At 30.6% G+C, this 19,573-nt stretch overlaps 2 protein-coding genes across 2 annotated transcripts; one reads left to right on the forward strand and one right to left on the reverse strand.

Moving 5' to 3' along the window:
• The first annotated feature begins 327 nt into the window (after positions 1-327).
• On the forward strand, positions 328-7,405 carry LOC111275846 (putative bifunctional methylthioribulose-1-phosphate dehydratase/enolase-phosphatase E1). Its single transcript, XM_022861405.2, has 12 exons — positions 328-650; positions 1,632-1,768; positions 2,741-2,836; positions 2,979-3,098; positions 3,657-3,746; positions 4,052-4,234; positions 4,436-4,591; positions 5,661-5,810; positions 5,889-5,990; positions 6,472-6,581; positions 6,668-6,786; positions 7,210-7,405. Exons 1-12 carry the CDS (start codon positions 422-424, stop codon positions 7,299-7,301), a joined length of 1,584 nt encoding a protein of 527 aa, XP_022717140.2. The 5' UTR covers positions 328-421; the 3' UTR covers positions 7,302-7,405.
• Positions 7,406-8,114: 709 nt separating this feature from the next.
• On the reverse strand, positions 8,115-11,171 carry LOC111276517 (VQ motif-containing protein 19). Its single transcript, XM_022862258.2, has one exon. It carries the CDS (start codon positions 11,012-11,014, stop codon positions 10,259-10,261), a length of 756 nt encoding a protein of 251 aa, XP_022717993.1. The 5' UTR covers positions 11,015-11,171; the 3' UTR covers positions 8,115-10,258.
• Between the last annotated feature and the right edge of the window lie 8,402 nt (positions 11,172-19,573).

Below are 19,573 nucleotides of genomic sequence, written 5' to 3' on the forward strand. Positions count from 1 at the left end.
TTGATTTGTTTTGTGGTTTTGACTTGAGAAAGAGAGATGTTTGTTGGTTTGGGTTTTAGGCTTAGAGCCCACCACTCATTATGGCTGCTTTTTGGATCAAATTGAGAGAGTTTCTAATTTGGGTTGGGTTTTACATTTGAAGTTGGGTTGATTTTGTCAATTTTTGTTTCTGCCCTTAGGTCCACGTACATTCACCCTACCTTAAACAAAACAAAACAAAACATGTCCAGCAGATAATTGTCTTGTCCCGCAGCTCAAAAGAGATTGAAGATAACAAAAAAAGACCAAAGCTTTAGCCATATTTTAAGCTCCCACAAAACTCTTGCGCTTTTTTTTTTTTTTTTTTTTTATAATTATTATTTAATTTAAAGATTCTCCTTACTCTTCTAGCTATATATAAAGAAAGCCTTTTGTATTTGCAATGGCTATACTAACAGCAGTGGCAGTAAACGGGGGCTTGAAGATGGGGAGTGTATCACAAGCTTATTTAGAGAGCAAAGCAGTGAAGGAGACACGGTCCTTGATATCTGAGCTTTGTCGCCAGTTCTATAACCTTGGATGGGTTTCCGGAACAGGTGGCAGCATCACCATGAAGGTTCATGATAGTTGTATCCCTAAGCCTCAGCAGCTCATCCTCATGTCCCCTTCTGGTACCTATTTCTCTATCAATCACCATTTTTTGGCTTCTGAATAGTTAGTATTGAAGCTCAAAGATGTGTTTTTTAAACTTTTTATGATTATTTTTTGGTGTTTGGTATCTGGATCATTGTTATTATAGCTTAATTGTTGGTTTGTCTTGATCTTTTGGTTCTTGGATCCTGGCTATTTGTTACTGAGGCACAAAGTTCTTTTTTTTTTTTTTATGATTAATTTGGGATGTTTGATATTATAGGTTTTTAATTGTCTTATCTCATTATGTACTTTGCACGGTTATTTTGGCTTATGTGCATTTCATATCCGAGCTCAAGTCATTCTTTGTGTATTAATCGGGAATGTTTGTTATATGGGTTGTTGTTATTTTAGTTGAAAATTTTCTTTTTGCTTCTGGTGCATGTCATTCAAGTTCAAATTTGTGCTTTTTCGTTTTAATCTAGGGTGTCTAATATCTTAGTTGTTGACGTTTTAGATCACTTATTTGTTTTTCTATGCACTTTGGCTTTTGGGTATTAGTTATTCAATCAGAAATGACTGTTTATTTTTCGGGGATGTTTGTTATGTGGGTTGTGGTATACCTATATCAAAAAAAAAAAAAAAAAAAAGAAATTATGGCTTTTGGGCTACTTGGTATACGCTTTTCAAGCTCAAATGAGTTGTTTTTCTATTAGTCTGAGATGCCCCTGCTTTTCACAATTTTTGTTGTTGATTTAGTCATGCCTTTGTACAAGTCTGATTCTGTTTCTGACTTCCTTTTTTACATGAACTACGGATACTAATACTAACCTCTGTAGACAGTTCCTGTGGATAGAAGTTGTCTTTTGTTACATTCTGTATATTGCGGTAAATATTCAATTGCATGTTTATTTATTTCTTTGTGTTCTTCTGATTACTGGAACATTATTGTTTAAGAGTTAATGTTTGTATTCTCTTATGGAATAGCTTAATTATGTGCTTGTCACTTGGTACTTTGATAGGCGTTCAAAAGGAGAGAATGGAACCAGAGGACATGTATATATTATCAGGAGATGGGTCTATTATTTCTTCACCTTCTCCAAAGCCATACCCTCATAAGCCTCCCAAGTGCTCTGATTGTGCTCCTCTTTTCATGAAGGTAACTAATTATCTGTGCTTTTAAATAACTATTGTTTGACATTGTTTAATCAATCCAACATTTTGTTTTGCTGAGTTTTTTTTGTATTTTATGATATAAATTACTGGGTTGATATTGATCCTATTTGTTGATATTGGAACATTTGTTAGGATAGCAGGCTTTTATGATATGTTTTACTTGTAAGCATCATGTTCCTTTTTAGCTTGATTTTGGATCTAATAAGTTTTAAATTTTTATGATAAAATGGTGCTCTTTTTACTGTTACTTTAGTTTCTTCCATTTGATTGCTCAGAAAACATAACAAAAGAAAGGAGGATGACCTCAAATTAAATGTTTCCCATTATTGGTTTGACTTGTAAACCACCTCTTCTCCCACCAATCAAGCCAGATAGAGAGAGAAACTAAAAAAGAATAGATTTGAAACTTCTTAACAGTTCCAAAAGGTAATTAATCTAAGATCAGAAACTATGATTTTAATGGTGTCTTCCTACGTTTGACAGTAAGTAAAGCATGCACCATTACAATATGTGATTGCTTACTACCATAGGTTGAAATCAAAGCATAGTCAAGTATTGTTTACTTTGGTGTAAAAATAGATTAAAGATCCCATTTACAAATAGATAACCGATAACCGGCAGATTTGGTTCTCATACGGTTTAGGTACTTTTGATCCCATCTGAATTTGCAGTATTATTGGAGGATGTGAAGTTAAGTTACAACTCATTAACTAGTTAGGCTCTTATTAATTCTTTTACCCAAAGTTTTAGTAGTAGATTACTTGGTTTACTTAAACAGCCAAACTAGAACTGCTATTTCTTTCCATGTTATAAATGTTTAATCTGTGAAGATTATGTTAATGAATGAGCTATGGCAGTTATAGCTGGATAGGTCTTTACCAGAATTCCCCCTTTTCGCTTTATTTTTTTTGGGTTCTGTATTTATCGATATATATTCTTTTCCCTCGTTATTCAGGCATATCATATTCGAAATGCTGGAGCTGTTATCCACAGTCATGGAATGGAATCTTGCCTTGTAACAATGATCAATCCACTTTCAAAAGTGTTTCGTGTAAGTTTTTGGTGACAGTAAAATATTATTCTAAAGTGTGCTTATCTCTCTTTCTCTTGCGTTTAATGTCTTTCACTGCTACATATCTGTGTTCTCCCTCCTTCAGTGATTGATTTACTTTTTCTCTTTTGAATGTTTGCAGATCACTCATATGGAAATGATAAAAGGAATTCAAGGACATGGTTACTATGATGAACTTGTGATCCCAATAATTGAGAACACAGCATATGAAAACGAGCTCACAGATTCTCTTGCCAAAGCTGTATGTTTCTTTTGTGTTCATCTTGTCAATAGAGATCATGAGATTGGCTTCCATGATAATCATATAATGTTCATGTAGCTGAATAAAATTAATGAATACTCTCAATCAATGAGGTGTATATGTGTCTATTTCCTGGTGCCACTTTGCTAATTCAGTCTCTTGATGAATAAGTAGCCATGACCTTTACCCACAATCTTTCTTCACACTTAAATTATTATTTATATTTGCTTTTTATTGAGACCTTTTGGGGTAGGGAAATGATGCACTATTAACTCATTATTGGTGAGACCTATTCTGGGGAAATAAGAGCATACTTATTATTAATCAGAAGCATGACAAATAACTATCTAAGAATCTGATTTTATGGTTAGACAACCCTAAATGAATCTAAAGGACTAAACAAATCCCTCATGGTCTGGGTGATGGGAACATATTGTCTTCACTCCAGTGAAGTTGACTATAAATTCATCCTGTTCATGTTAAACCGTTCATCTCAGTTAAATTTATCCATGTATAATATTGTTTCACTTAATTGAAGTTCACTTTAATGTTTTTCAGATTGAAGCCTATCCTAAATCAACTGCTGTGCTTGTTCGCAATCATGGCATATATGTATGGGGAGACTCATGGATCAGTGCTAAAACTCAGGTTTGTGAAACTTATGTAATATTTGGATTCAAACTCATGAAATTTTTAGAATATCTAGAGCTTCTCTCTATCATGGCTTTATTGTCGCTTACAGATGCCCAAAGTTTGCTATTGTTGACTTATCATGATTCATTTGTACAGTTTAAATTTTTCATGCATGTGAATCATAACATTAAAAGAATTAAAAAAAAAAAAAAAAAAAACTTTATTTACAAGTTGATGCTCCTTCCTATTAAGATAGAGGTTCTTAAATCTTGCATCAGTCATGTTGTGTTTCTTACTTCAGCAGTGACATACTATTTCAGGCGGAATGTTACCATTACCTCTTTGATGCTGCTATTAAACTTAATCAACTAGGCTTAGACTGGTCTACTCCAGATCATGGCCCCATTCAGAAAGTTAAAGGAGTTTTGGGCATCAATGGCAGGATAAATGTGTCTACGAAGGCCGGGACAGTGGATTCAAATAATAAAATCGAGCCATTTCCAGTAAGAAATTTACATATTTTGGCTTCAATTGGATAAATTCAGGGTTTATACGCGACAGCATTTCCCTTCTAACAAAATTCTTCATATTGGTGAACTGCATCTTTAATATGAATGGTTGAATGACATTTTGGTAAACTATGAATATTTTATTGCTCTAATTGTCAGAAATATGCTCACACTTTACAATTTATTCTGTTGCAGCGTTGCATTGTGCTTGACATTGAAGGAACTACAACCCCTATTTCATTTGTAGCAGATGTTCTCTTTCCATATGCCCGAAACAATGTTGGGAGGCATTTGTCTGCAACATATGCTAGTGCTGAAACCCAGGATGACATTAAGCTGTTACGTTCTCAAGTAAGATTTTTCTTTGTACCTTTGAACATTTTATCATGTTCTATTGCGATCATGACACAAATCTTTTTGCCTTGCTTTCACAAAACACTTAATTTTTAATATTTTAGCGGAAATAATTAATTTTAAGAGTTAGGCCACAATTGACTGTCAAATAAATAAGAAATCATGCTGCTGTTGTTTAGTACTGGAAATTAGGAAATTGAGACTGTATGTATCATTCATTGGGATCACCACTTCTGACAGATGCTTCTTACTGGAAATGATATGCTTGCTTCTTTGGTTAAGTTCTAGCTGTAAACTGCAATTGAGTGCTTCTTACTTGTGAATCGCCTATCGATGCTTCTTGAGCATATCCACATACCGATCTTGTCTAAATGAAGAATCAGTACGAGTATCTATTCAAATTGTTGGTTGGATTTGATGATGATTGGCTGACATTTTGGCTGGCTGCTTAAATTTGATTCAATCAAGTGCCATTCTGTTTCCCAAAACAATATGCTTTCAAACGTTGTGTGATTGACATGAAAAAAGAACATGCAAAGAACTAGTCATTTGTATGAACGCATTGCTGATGAACCTCTAAATTTGGAACCATTATAATTTATAGTTTCTACAACACTTAGACCCTTTGTTATATATGCAATTACTGTCTTTTCAATGGTCTGTTAGTTTGCCAAGTAGTTCAGTTTTATAAATATTTTATTTGTGAAACCCTGGTTTATTGCTGAGTATCTGTTTTGCTTGACATGGGTTGAGGCATGCATATTGGATAGCCAAAGAAAATCTTCAATAATGGGGTATGGACATTTGCACTTAGCCCTTTGCTCAAGTCCTTGATATAGCACATGTAACAATAAATTAGAATGAAATTTGCTATACCCTTTTTTATATTCTTTGCTAAAATTAGAACTTTAGAAAACAGGGCTAGGCCATTAAGGAATACTTCTTCACCTCTTTTTCTGTAGTTAAGGCAGTGGGATTGTTGGCCTTAACAAATTAGCAACAAGGAAAATCCAGATTGACTCCCAAATGATATGTCTATATTGAATCCACAACATGTTTTTCACAGGTTCAAGATGACTTGAAGCAAGGTGTTATTGGCACTGTACCTATCCCCTCAGAAGATGCGGGAAACGAGGAGGTGATTGCAGCTTTGGTTTCTAATGTGGAAGCAATGATAAAAGCTGATAGAAAAATCACTGCCTTAAAGCAATTGCAAGTAAGCAAATATGAATTCAAGGAAAATACATGTTTAAAGCTTACCTTTGGGATAGAGCTAATATATGAAGCTAAATAGGGTCATATATGGCGAACTGGATTTGAGAACAATGAGCTAGAAGGAGTAGTTTTTGATGATGTACCGGAAGCTCTTGAAAAATGGCATGCTTTGGGTGTAAAGGTATCTTTCATACTTACTTTTCTCTTTATTCTTCTCCACTTTTATTTTCTGAATGTGGTTCTGGATACCATATTTGTCTATGTTTTGTGTATGTTTTCATGCATTTACTACAGAATGTAGTATATTCAAAAGCCGTTTTAGTCATTATGCAAACTGGGAGCCAATTTTCTTAGTAGATAGGTGTCCAGTTTGACCTGATCTAGAACCAACTTCAAGTTAATGTATGTTCATGTCCTACTGAGTGGTTGTAAAGTTGTATCATCTCTCAGCATAACACTGGATACTTTCTCCTTATTTCTGATATGAAATACATATCCATGAGGAAAAAGCAAACCATATCTTTTGTTTGGGTTTAAAGAGTGTTTAACCTTTTAAATCTCTCTCTCCCCCCTCCTTCCCAAAGGATCATACTCCTAACTTCTTAACTATTTAGAGAAAATTCAATTTCAATGCTAATCACTGCTTTCTCATTTCACGACAGGTATACATATATTCTAGTGGTAGCAGGTTGGCTCAGAGGCTTATATTTGGAAATACAAACTTCGGTGATTTAAGAAAGTTTTTGTCTGGATTTTTTGACACCGCAGTGGGGTAAGTTTATTGCTTTCACAATTTCTTCTATACTTATCACTAAATTTTAACTCAAGGTGTGACGATGTCGCCTTCCTTGCTTGCAGAAACAAAAGAGAAACACGCAGTTATGTTGAAATCACAGAGTCATTAGGAGTTGATAATCCATCTGAGATACTTTTTGTGACTGATGTCTATCAAGAAGCCACAGCTGCAAAGGCTGCAGGTATTGTACTGCTCATTGTTTATTTTAACAGTGACTGCCAGATAGGAAAAATCATTGGTTCTACTTTATTTTTTCTCCAGTGTCCATATTCTAACTCTGTTGATTCCTGGCTCATGTTATAAACTTGTTTTCGCAAAATAAGTGATACTGTTTTTCATATTCTTTCTTTTATTTTTTAGTTGGTTTGTTTGTTTGTTTTTTACCCCCTATATATGCTATACTGTAAAAGAGAAAATCAGAATCAGTGAATCACTCCATTTCCATGTGCAACAAGTTACCATCAGAAAAATAGTAAATTAAGTTGTCAATTGAGCTTATGGCTTTAATGTTCAGTGGATTTCTAGATCAGTGTTACTCTTAACTAGAAAATTAAGGTGATATGTACTTTGTTTATTAACATTGTCATCTTTATCCATGTCTTAGGTTTGGAGGTGGTAATCTCTGTCCGGCCAGGAAACGGTCCTCTTCCAGAGAGCCATGGATTCAAGACTATCAACTCTTTCTTGGAAATCTGATAGAAGTTTCGTACTTCTTTAATAATATCGACTGTAACTATTTATACACGCAATAAATCACTTTTGGATGCAATAAATCTTGGTTTGTTACAACCCTTTATCAATCTGTCGCTGCCAGTTTTGGTTGTATCTTCATTCAAGTAAAGTTCGTTGCTAATGCTATGGTATTGTATAGTCAAGTAGCCTTGTTGAAGCAACAACTGATAAAAGTTTGGTGTTGATCTTTCGACATTCAAATGTTTCAAAGGAGGATGGGTGTTCACTTGCAGATGATGAACCCTGGTTTTCTGCTGTGAAACACGCAATCATGTGAAGGTTCCAAACATTCCATTACTGATACAGGTAAGGAGAAACGACTGTAGTCTAACAAATTCAGGAGCAACCAAAACCCATCATCAATTCCTAGACATGCAAGTGGAGGCCACTTCTGCCACACCATAAAGGATTTGATAGATGTTTACCAAACATTGTACTCGAGTTAAAACTTTACATGGGCAATGATGTTGATGTTTAATGTCTCAAAAGAATATTGGTTGTTGGTGTTAATATGCAACAGATGAACCCCGGATGTCTTATGCCAAACTTAATATTTTTGTAGGAGTGACTGAATGAGAGAAATGGAAAGAGGAAAATGGGGAGAATGAGGAAAAGGGTGGGATTTTACTGCTATGAAAATATGCAAATTGCTGTATTTTCCCTTTTCTCCTACTTTCTCCCTTTCAAGGGGAACTATTTCATCCCTTTGTTTTTCTTTCAACCTCAATTATTTGGATTCGGAGGATGAGCGTGTACACTTTTTTTTTTTTTCTAATAAATTTGAACAAATCTATGTACCCATATTCGTGTTAGACATGATACTTCAACAAAAATGAAAAGTCAAAGCAACATAATTTCAACCAATTTGCTGCTTTGCATTCAGAAAAAATCTTGAGATGGCAAAAAGAATCAGAAAGATGGAGTAATTTCAAAATCTTCACTAGGTCAATTAACATCTAATAAAGCTTTGAATGGAATACATTTCTATGAACATCTGATTCAGCTTTGCAAATAAAAGCACTAAATGCTGGTCTACTAATGACCGATGAGGTAGTTGAAGTTGCATGCATGCATGCAGATACTGTATATGTAAAGAACTGCTCTTGATAAAACAGTTCTGATTACTGTTACAAATGTTCTTTTCAGTACAAACTTAAACAGGAAAGATCTTAATTTTCTTTGTCTATTTTGGCAATGAATAAACTTAGTTTCCAAACTGTTTTAACCACATAAAAAATTGCTTTATTTTGCATACTTTTCCCATATTCAGCCACTATAAGTTCTAATTATAGAAACTATTCTTTGTCAAGCAAGTGAAACAGCGGCTAACCAAAAGTTATCGCCACTTGCATCTCAACTGGTACAAAAGATGAACTGGTTGGCAGATCTTTGTCTAGTGCAAAAACTGTTGGGATTCAAGCAATGACAAAGTAAATTACTTTTGGAGGGAGAGAAAAAGAAAAAGAAAAAGTCTTCACATTTTCTCTGCATTTTTCAGTTGTTTTTCTTTTAACTTCATTTTCAATCATAATCATAAGAAAAGTCGTACTTTTCCACTTTAGCCTGCTTTGTATGTTCCCATTTCTTAAAAACCCTTAATAACTGATGTCTCTAAGACAAGTAAAAGACTCCATTAAAAGGAAAAACAACCCAAGTAAAATGACAAAGACTCTTCTTCCATCTTGAAAGGAGTGAACACATGTGGGTCATTAATCTCTCTTCTTCACAGTTTCTTACCAACCTTGCCTAGCCTTTGATACCCAAAAACAATGTCAATGGCATAATTCAACTGCACCAAACCAGGCAGACTAAAACAGGTGAAGGTAGTTAAGAAATGCAATTAAAACAAGACCAAGAAAAAGGTGACAAAAAATGAAGCAGCAAAGCATTGGCATTTGCCATTGTACTATTTTCATTTTTAAGCTATTTCTTTAACTTGCCTTCTACTTCATATTTTGGTGTAGAAAAAGTGAAAAAGATTAGAGGATCCAATATTGTCACATCTTGTTTGATTTCTTTTTTGTGGGCCATTTTTATGATACAAAAGCTTGTTTGTCATAGTATTAATTATCAACTGCTAAGTTTGGATACTGAAGTGAATAAGGTTACAGGGACAAAACACTCTTACATAGTACAACATCAAACCAAATTTTAAAAAATTCCAATTTTTCTTAAAAATAAAATGCATTTTGCTGCAAATTGGACTCAAATGGATATCCTTCTTACACTATGGTGGTCCGTTGTTAAATGTAGCCAAAAAGTTTTCATTGTGCAAGTGACCCTCCACATTTCAGAAAAAAATAAAGTCTTCTCCTTTCTCTTTTGCTATACAAACTCAATTATCAAAGAAAGAAAACAACATTCTTACAACAAATTGTAATGGTTGTAACTTGGAGACTAAGACTTTTCATTTCTGATATACCCTTTTAGCAGAAAAGAGCTACCAAGCTGACTTAGTTTTGATTGTACATAGAAAGGAATCAGTATTACATTTACACAAAAACAAAAACAAGGACAACCAAAAGAATAGTTCATGAAAGTCAAATTATGCAAAGGAAAGGAAAGATGACCTGGTTCGTTATGCAACCACCAAAAAAAAATTTTGACTTGTTCATTATGCAAAGTAAAACACAAAGTAAGAGCTAAGGAAATTAGTAGTAATTTTTCTCACATAATCTATGGAGAATTAAATAGTTTTAAGTAACAAACCAAAATCCAATAAAAATGAAGAAAGAAGATCTTAAAAGGAAGGTAAAAGGAAGAGCTTTACCATAATCAAAGGGAGATCAAAGCATACAATTGGAGAAAGATCCTCTACCTTTTTTTTTCACTCAAATTCAGCCAGAACCCATTAAGCCTCTTTCAAATCACTTTCAAATTACATAATTAATTTCATCATCTTCTTCTTCTTCAGTCAATTCTTAAGAGCCTGAAGCTTTTGGTGAAGTAACTGGAAACAGTGGCAAAAGCTGAGGCTCAGTGTCTCTAGGAGTTGACATGGGTGATGGATGCAAGTAAAAACCTTTCTCAGCTATAGCTTTATCTTCCTCTGATGAATTCCCTAAAGAAGGTGAAGGCTTGTTGAAAGGGTCTTCATTTAAGGGTGTAACTGGGCTAAGAGCTAGCTTTGGAAAGTCAAGCAAGCTTGGAGACAAGATCTCAATATTCCTTGGTGAACAAAAAGCACTAATATTGCTGTTGTTTGTAACACTAGAAGGAAGAAAAGTGTTGATCATGAGGCTGTTTTTCAGGTTACTGTTTCTTCTCTCATAAAGTTTGAAACTTTGTTTTTTGGGAGAGTTGGTTTTGATGGGAGGTATAGGAAAAGATGATTTTGATGATAATGGTGGATCTTGTTGCTGTTGCTGGTGTTGATGATGTTGGTTTTGTTGTTGAGTTGGAGGTTTTGAGGAAGCTTGTTTAGCAGTTTCTGATGAACCAGTGAGCATTTGGACAACCTGTTTGAAAGTAGTTGTGTCAGCTTGGACAAAGGTTGTTGGGTAAGGGTTGGTTTCAGATCTGGAAATGGGATTTGGAGTCAAGGGTGGGGTGTGAATTTGGACAACCCCATTGCTGCTCATGTTGTTGCTGTTGTTGTTTCCGTTGCTATGTGGGGAGTTTAAAGGAGATGATGGGAAGTTCCTCTTCTCTTGTACTAACCTTGCTGAATTCTCCATTGATGGGAGATCTCCTTAGCACTCCCCACCCTCAAAGAGAAAGGAAAGAAAATAGGAAAACTTTGGAGGTTTGTTTGGTTGGAGGAGAAAAATGAGTGAAAAACAAGGCTTGATTGATGGGAGGAGAAGCAGGTTGCTTATTTGTTTTGTTTTCTTGTGTTGTGGCAGGCAGAGTTTGTGCGTTCTCCTCTTTTTTTTTTCTTTTTTTTTTTTTACTGCTTTCTCTCCCTGTTGAACTTCTATGCTTGGCTAAAGCCTAAAGACATTAGCAGTCAAATTCTAATTTATTAAAAAAAAAACTCAATTTTTGGGATTAGTGAAGAGATGAAAGGGCATTGGTTGAAAATGGAATTTTTTTTGGCCATTAGCATCTATGCCACCTGTGGAAAAAATATGAGAAAAAATATTAAAAAATGTAGTAATATTTTTAGATATAAATGGATGGAAATATATGTGGCATTGGGCATTGACTTCAGAGCCCTGACTGCATTTTTATTGAACACTTTTTATTGAACACCAGTACCCAACGTCCACCACCACCACCACCACCACCACCACCGTCAAGAACAACAAATTTTTGTGTTGTTGGGTATTTTTGGAGGCGCGTGTATTATACTCTCAAATACAAATTGAGGATCCATTTTAGTGGATGTGGCTCCTGCATTAGATTGATTCTGTCAAATGTGAGTTCAAGCCTCAAAGATTTCTGTTTCATACTTTACTAACATTGTGTCCTTTGTCAAATCCATGAAATTTTCAACACTGAAAGGTTAAAAAAAAGGGAAAAAAAAATTAGAATTTTATATTTTGCAAAGTATTAATACTAAAAAAAGGCTTTGCTTTTTGTGTTGTAAGTTTAAAAGAAAATTCAACGTACTTCATATCGTCTGTATTTATAAATATTTAATTCAATAATAAATATATGTATATTTAAAATTAAAATAATATTACATTTTTTCATAAATAACTTGCAATGTCCATTTATGATATAATATATATATAAGTATATATTTATTGAACTAATGTAAAATACCTACCTTGATGTAGAATCCTTGGCTTGAGCACAATGAATAAAACATTAACATAATTTATGAAGAGAACCAAGAGATGGGACATATAACAAAGTGGACCAAAAACTAGAAAAAATATTTCTATGCGACATCGTTTTATAACTTCTATCACTTGTCTTTTGATGCATTAAACGAACAATTTGTTATATCATAAGCCAAAAATTAAAAAAATAATAATATAACTTTTTTTTTTACTCCTTTTTTGCTAAAATACTAAATTTTTTTTTTCTAAATGAATCTGCTTGGATTCTCATTTTCATGGTGGAATCCCAAATTTCAACTTGTTGCATCTTTATTAGCATCAGGTTTTTGGTTGATTCAGAAAAAAAAATTATTTTGTTATGTATATATAATAATAGAGATTTCGGACTCCGTAAATTGATTTATAATGTTGTCACATATCCATTTATTTTAATGTTTTATTATAATCTAATAAATATACAGTAACCTAAATAAGAATAAATTAACAGTAAAAATAATTTAAAATAATATAATAAAAAAGCATGCTAAATTGAAATAAATAAGTAATATAATTGAATAAATACATACATTTCTACCTATAATACTATATATGCACCATATCATTTCATTCAATGATTAGTACATGATTCAACCTGTTAAGAGATCAAGGGTCGGATCTTGCTTTCCTCAAATATATATGTATGTCATATATGATCATTTATAGTAACTTTAGATTATAGAAATTTGAACTTTTAATTTTTTTTTGTTTAATAGTGTTTATAATTGTCACTAAAAATTTAGCGGTATTTCTAAAAAACACGGTTATAAATTTGATTATAGAGTTATTAATAATTCAAATTTTATAGATAAAACAACCATTATTGAGTTTTTAAACAATTAAAAGTTTGATTGAAGGCATGAGATAGAAGTAGGGAAAAAAAATTTGAGAACTCTAATTGATACCAAATTTTGGTAAAGAGAGACCAAAGCTTTAAAACCCTGACTGGGCCAAATTCAAATTTATCAAACCCTAACCAGCTTTGTCTATGCTTAAAAGAACATAATTCGAATCCCCTTTATTAAAATAAAAAAAATGTAATAACTTTTTAAACTCGTTCTTAAAATTTAAAAGTCTCATTATCAGTGCGAATAATTATTTCTAAAAAAAAAAAAAAAAAGAGAATCGAATACCTATGTACAATGAGAAAGATAAGAATATATATATATATATATATATATATATATATATGTGTGTGTGTGTGTGAGTGTATATATATTTATATGGAGAGGTTTGAAATTAAAGGGTGGGGGACCAAAGTTCCATTACAAACACACAGTGCTTTCTTCTTGAAAAGGGATCACATTCTTCCTTTCACAACCAAAATCATTACTGTCTATATTGTGGAGTGCCTAACACCTTCCAATTATGCAAAAAAGCATTGGTTTAATTTGCTTAAAATCCTACAATCCTCCATCAAAGCACAATCAACAAAACGTCAAATTTTCTTTAAAAAAAAAAAAAAAAAGTGGTCTCTTATCCATCATAGAATATCATTAGGGCATTATCCTCAAAAGTTGTTACCATATCTTGCAAATTCTTTGGAATCAAACCTAAGTTTCACTTTGAGACCTTTCACCATCTTATTAGTCTTGCCATCCCATTATCCAAATATATTAATTAAATTGAGTGTCAGACATAAATTGATCATTTATAATATCACAAAATTTGTCATTTTTCTTAATGCCTAAAAATGTAATTGGTTCAAATTTTAATTTGAATTTATTCAATTATATTTTGATTTATTAGTCTTTGATTTCATTAATTAATTTTTTTTATATAAAACGCAATATTTGATTATAATAATAATAATTCTCTTTGTTTTGGCATAAAACCCATAAAATATTATTGCATGAAAATGATTTCTTTTTTTCTTTTTTTTTTTAAGTCTTGTGAAAAAGTCCCTCAATGTCAAATGCTTGTCAAAGCAGTTGAAGTATTTAGAGGGTTAAAATCCTTAGCTGCACTTCAGTTTCCTCTCTCTCTCTCTCTCAATGGTATTCTTTTTGATAAAAAATGCTAAAGTGATCCACATTTATTCCCTAATCTTTTGTTCGTGTAGACAAAAAATATGTATATACTTAGGTCATGTTTGATATATAAGATTATGATAGGATATAATAAGATAAAATAATATTATAAATAAGATTAATTATGTATGTAAGAATTAAAATAAGATAATTTATTTATTAGTCAAAATTATCTTTTCTCAAAGTTTATATAATTTAAATTATTAATATAATTTTTAATGATATAATAGGTTATATAAGTTTAATTCCATGAATTAAAAACATTTCTCTCTACTTTAAGAAAATTGAATTATTCTCTACCAAGAGGATATAATTCTCCTGTAATCTTATCCCTTTCAATTACATACAAATCAAATATAATATAAAATGATTATCATACTATCTTATTCATCATCTTATGCATCAAACATGATCTTACAGCATGTGATTAATTTTTTTACAAGTTGTATTATTATGTGACTTTTGTTTTGTCCAAATTGGATTGCAGTTTAGAGATGAAAAAAAAAATTATACGTGTTGAAATTTAAATTTTAAATCTATTAAATGTCATTAGATAACTATATAAATTAATTGAACTAAATTTTCCTATTCACTCTTTAAAGTTCAAACAATAGTTTAAAAGTATTTTTATGGAAAAGTGACATGATTTTCAATTATCTCAATAATAGAACAGAAAATATCATTGATTTATCCACCAAATTCCATCCGTTTATGGGTTTTGGTTTTTTAGTTTAATTGTTTTTTAATTGCAAGTAAAAATATAAGTTATAATCACAATCAAATATTAAATTTATATAATCAATTGAATACTCAATTATTACATTATAATCAAATTACACTCATCAAATAAACAATTAATAAATTAAAATTTAACTAAACAATTAAATCCACACAAGATGATACTTAAATCTAGACTTGATAATTCGTATTATCGTGTTATATAAAATATTATATTCGTATTGTGTTTTACACGAAAATTGCATGTCACAGTTGTATCAATACGAAAACATAAAATATAATTTTTTTGATTTTATTAAACCTATTTATGATTTTTTTTGCAATTTTAAACAATGTTATCTTTGTATCATTATTTATATCATTTTTGTATCATATCATCGTATCGTATTATAAATTGTCAGATCTACTTAACTCTAAAAACTCTTTAATTATAAACCTTACAAACTTTATCAAAAGAATTCTAGTCAGTTTTGTTGTCCCTATAAGAGAAATCACATACACTATTACTTTTCTAACAATTTCAACTTCCAATTTAGATTTTTTATTTTTTCAATTTTCCAATAACATATTTGCTATGATTAAAATTAGAGGATCCAACTCATGAACTTACTTTGTAATTACCTTAGAGGGACAAACCAAATTACCAATTGGCAAGTTTAATTCATTCTTTTAAAACACAAGCAAAGGTAATTACAAAACTTCTCTGTACATAAAACACATCCAACATTTCTATAGAAAATTCCCATAAGCTAGCAATTATCAAGCTGTCCCAAAGCTCCTACAAAACCATTGACAGGACCATCAAATAAAAGCCATTAACTTCACAAAAAATGAAGAAATTGAAAGAAAAGAAAGTACAATCGTAATTTAAATCACACATATATATTTTTTCCAACTCAAATCACACATCCGTATCATAACATTTAGTAAGATAAAAATAAAATTAAAACTTATTATTGCCATTCATAATAAGATTTTGAATTAAAATTTTCAAAATTGTCACAAAATGTATATATTTAAGTTGATTATCATAATCCTGTTATTAATTATCGAAAAATTGCACTAGATCTTAAATTAAGCATAGAAAACTTTTAAGAAAATAAAATAATGTTAGGGTTTGGCCGGCTTGACTAAATCCTTAAAAAAAATGTTAAAATTTGGTGTCAATTTGGTGGTTGTTTTCTTATATTGGAATAGTGCCAACCTCTTTTTTTTTTTTTTTTTTTTAAGAATCCTACTTTCGATTTAATTTTTGCTTAAGATGCTTTGTTGGGACCGCCAAACTCGGTCGTTTTGTCTCCCAACGTCACACTCAAAGTCAAGCCAATATTTTTAGCTTCATCTTTTGAGCTAAAAAACCGGCCATTTAGATTCCAAATCATTTTTTTTTTCTATAAAGAACATAAAAAATTGGGAAATTGGAAAGTATTTCGCACTATAATTACATTAATTAACCTATATTATTGTTAGCATTGAATTGATTATAACATAAGGAAATGATTTTGTCTAGCAATTAAATATTTGTTACTTTAGGAAAAAGTTTTACTTTCTTGTCTCATTTTGCAGCATACATGCCTATTTTTATATGTTTAATGATGAATGGCATCTTTTGGCAATCTAGATATATATTGAGTTTTGTTTTTATAAAAAAATAAAATCATAATTTAGAGATAATTGACGGAATAAATTATATGTCTTGAAATTTTAATTTTAATTCTATTGAATGTTGTTAGAATTTTTTAGTAAGTGGATTATTATTAATTAGTGATTTTATAATTTAATAAAATAGGTTGATAAATTTAATTTTCAAGACAAGTATGAGAATTTAAATAATTAATTGTAATTACTTATATGTGAGTTTTGCATATCTTATTGAATTGTGTGATTTGATGATTATATAGGCATTTGGCCTAGTAAACCTTTATTGGGATGTTTTCTAGGGTTTTAATAAAAATTGGCTAATGTCACATTTTCACTTCTAATTAATGATATTTATTCATCGAGAGTCACCAGTAAGAGAATAATAAAGAGAAAGACCTAATCTTTTCAGAAAATTACAATTACTTTTGCTTATCAATTATGTTTGTTCAAATAGGTACATAATATAATTAAATTTGGTATTTTAATATTCACATATGATTCTTGATATTTAAGATTATACTTACAAATTTATCTTTTAGAAATGAATGCATAAACCAATTAAATTAAACTTCAAATTTGTTTCCTTTTTTTTTTTTTAAAGAAGGTATATATATATATATATATATATATATATATATGAGTAAAGATTTACTTAAACTAGTGTAACTCGTATTTTTTTGTACTTTTGAATCAAAATTAAATTCATAACTCATTTGAATTAAAATAAAATTTATATTTAATAATTTTGATCCAACAATCCAAAACAATGTAAAAATTACATTAGTATAAATGAATCTTTTCTCTCTTTATATATATATATATATATATATATATATGTATGTATTGAAACCTACACTTTGAGCTATGATTGAGGCAAATGTTTAAATGTGTTTTATAATTATTTCAAAATATAATTTCAATGTAAAAACTATATATATGATGTCATGTATTACACTTTTTATTTTTAAAGGATATCTTAATGATTAAAATGTAAAATTTCAATTTAAAAATTTTCAAATTCAACTTTATGAATTACTTATAGTGTTTATATATATGTGATGGAAGATGAGAATTCATTTTAATTTTGTAACCTAATGTCAACTGATTCTACTTATATTAAAAAAAAAATATTATTCTTTGTCCAAAATTAGATATTTTAACTTTATTAAACAAGTTAATTTAAAAAAAAAAAAAAAAAAACAACATTTGACTTCAATATAATTATATATGGTTTTTAATAACTAAAAATAGAAAGTTATGTCAAAGTTCAATCCATTTCGGAGCATACAAACAAGATTGGTGTTTGAGATGACTAGAAAGGAAAGTTCTTAATTTAATCAATTATTATCAAAATCGAATTAATCGAATTGATTTAATCAAACTTAGTTAATTTTAATCAATCTAATCGGTTGAAACTGACTTATACACACTCCTATTCAAAACACATTTAAGACATAAATGCATTCAAATTTGAGGGTAGAAATTTGTATATCACAACTCTCAAAACCACGTGTTGAAATGAAGAAGTAATTAAACTTTCTTAAGCACCCCACTTAATTTGATAATCTAGAAACTGATGTGCTATTTGTAGTCTAAGTAAAGGGTGAGATTTCAATGCAAATAATTGACAAAAAGATAATATTAAAAGAGAATTTAATATCATAGTTAAAAATTATAAGAAAAATATGTTGATGATTATGGGAGATTGAAAGAAAAGACAATTTAAATTTTGATGAAGGAAAAAATCGGGTTTGAAGAGAACAAAGGGAAGAAAGTTTCATGGTGGGTGAGTGTGTTGGTTGTATTAAAAAAAAAAAAAAAACATTTTGATTGAAAGGTGAATGTGGGAGACCTTGACTTTTGTATCCTTTCCCTTGATTACAAAAGGAAAAGTTTGAGTGAAAGGGAATTTGTCCATGGCTTGCATGGTTGTAAGTCAAAGCTTAATGGCCCTCCACCATTTTGCTCTCTTTTAATGACTCTCGATAATGACAATAATGGTTTACCATCAACCTATTGAGAAAGCAGGAAAAAAAAAAAAAACAAAATGGAGGAAATATTAAGAAAAAACGAAAAAATTTTTTTTTTTCTTCTTATAAATTTCCTCTTGCTCAATGATTGACATGATTACATCTTTCATATTTTTGGTATTAAGAATCGCACATATTATAATCGAGATGTAATCTGATTAGTAATCACATCGTATTACACTTTTATATTGTATTAATATATAGTCAACTTCATCTTCTTTTTCAATAATTGAATAATCGTGTTGCATATTTGGTCCAGCTTGCAAGTATATATCATTTCTCTTACAATAATCACAAGTGATCAATAAACTAATTGTTAATTAAGTGGAGTAAAAAGGAAAATTTTTGGGTTAAAAGAGTAGGAGATGGAAGTGTTTTTTTTTTTTTTTTTTGGATTATCAAGAAGTAATTGCCTCCTTCTAATTATGCCTATTCAAGTATGGAGTTTTTTTTTCAATTACATCCAAATTTGAGAAATTGAATGATTTAAAAATGATGAACGAATGGATGAAAGGGTATTGAGGGTGAATTCTTAAGAACTGGATGAAGGTTTCTTCAAATTTTTGGAGTACCTGATTATTGGAAAAACAAGAACATGCACCCGAAATGTTGACAAATGATTAGTTGAAGTACTTCATCTAGGAGTTTGATTCAATCTTAAGTTAGTCTTGTTAACCTAATTTGCACTAGTAAAGTAGTTGAAGAGGTAGCCAATTTTTTCCACAATCCATAAAATGGAAGTCTAAGTATTTGGCAAAGAAAGCCGTTTCCTATACCAATTGTTGGGTAGTTGCTTTCAACAATGGCATGAGTTAAACATAATATACTCCCTCTCCCCATAAATAATTTCCTTTGATTTTTTATTTGATTTCATTTCATTTTAAATACATTACTAAGTAAAATATGAAAAAAAAAATCCCAAACACCTTAAATGAAGAGATTTTCAAATATACTTTTATAGAACTTTAATTTATGGGATGAAGGGAGTAATTTTGGTTTCACTATTAAAAAAAAAAAATACAATTTCCTCT

The sequence above is a fragment of the Durio zibethinus genome, chromosome 25 (assembly GCF_047325235.1).
Source record: "Durio zibethinus cultivar Kanyao isolate XHJ-2024 chromosome 25, ASM4732523v1, whole genome shotgun sequence".
In the NCBI taxonomy this organism is placed as follows: domain Eukaryota; kingdom Viridiplantae; phylum Streptophyta; class Magnoliopsida; order Malvales; family Malvaceae; genus Durio; species Durio zibethinus.

Bases quoted from the DNA above. Each gene is read 5' to 3' on its own strand.
- LOC111275846 (XM_022861405.2), top strand. From the start codon at position 422: ATGGCTATACTAACAGCAGTGGCAGTAAACGGGGGCTTGAAGATGGGG. The intron at 3,099-3,656 runs GTATGTTTCTTT...AATGTTTTTCAG, and splicing joins CAGATTCTCTTGCCAAAGCT to ATTGAAGCCTATCCTAAATC. The intron at 4,592-5,660 runs GTAAGATTTTTC...TGTTTTTCACAG, and splicing joins TTAAGCTGTTACGTTCTCAA to GTTCAAGATGACTTGAAGCA.
- LOC111276517 (XM_022862258.2), bottom strand. From the start codon at position 11,014: ATGGAGAATTCAGCAAGGTTAGTACAAGAGAAGAGGAACTTCCCATCA.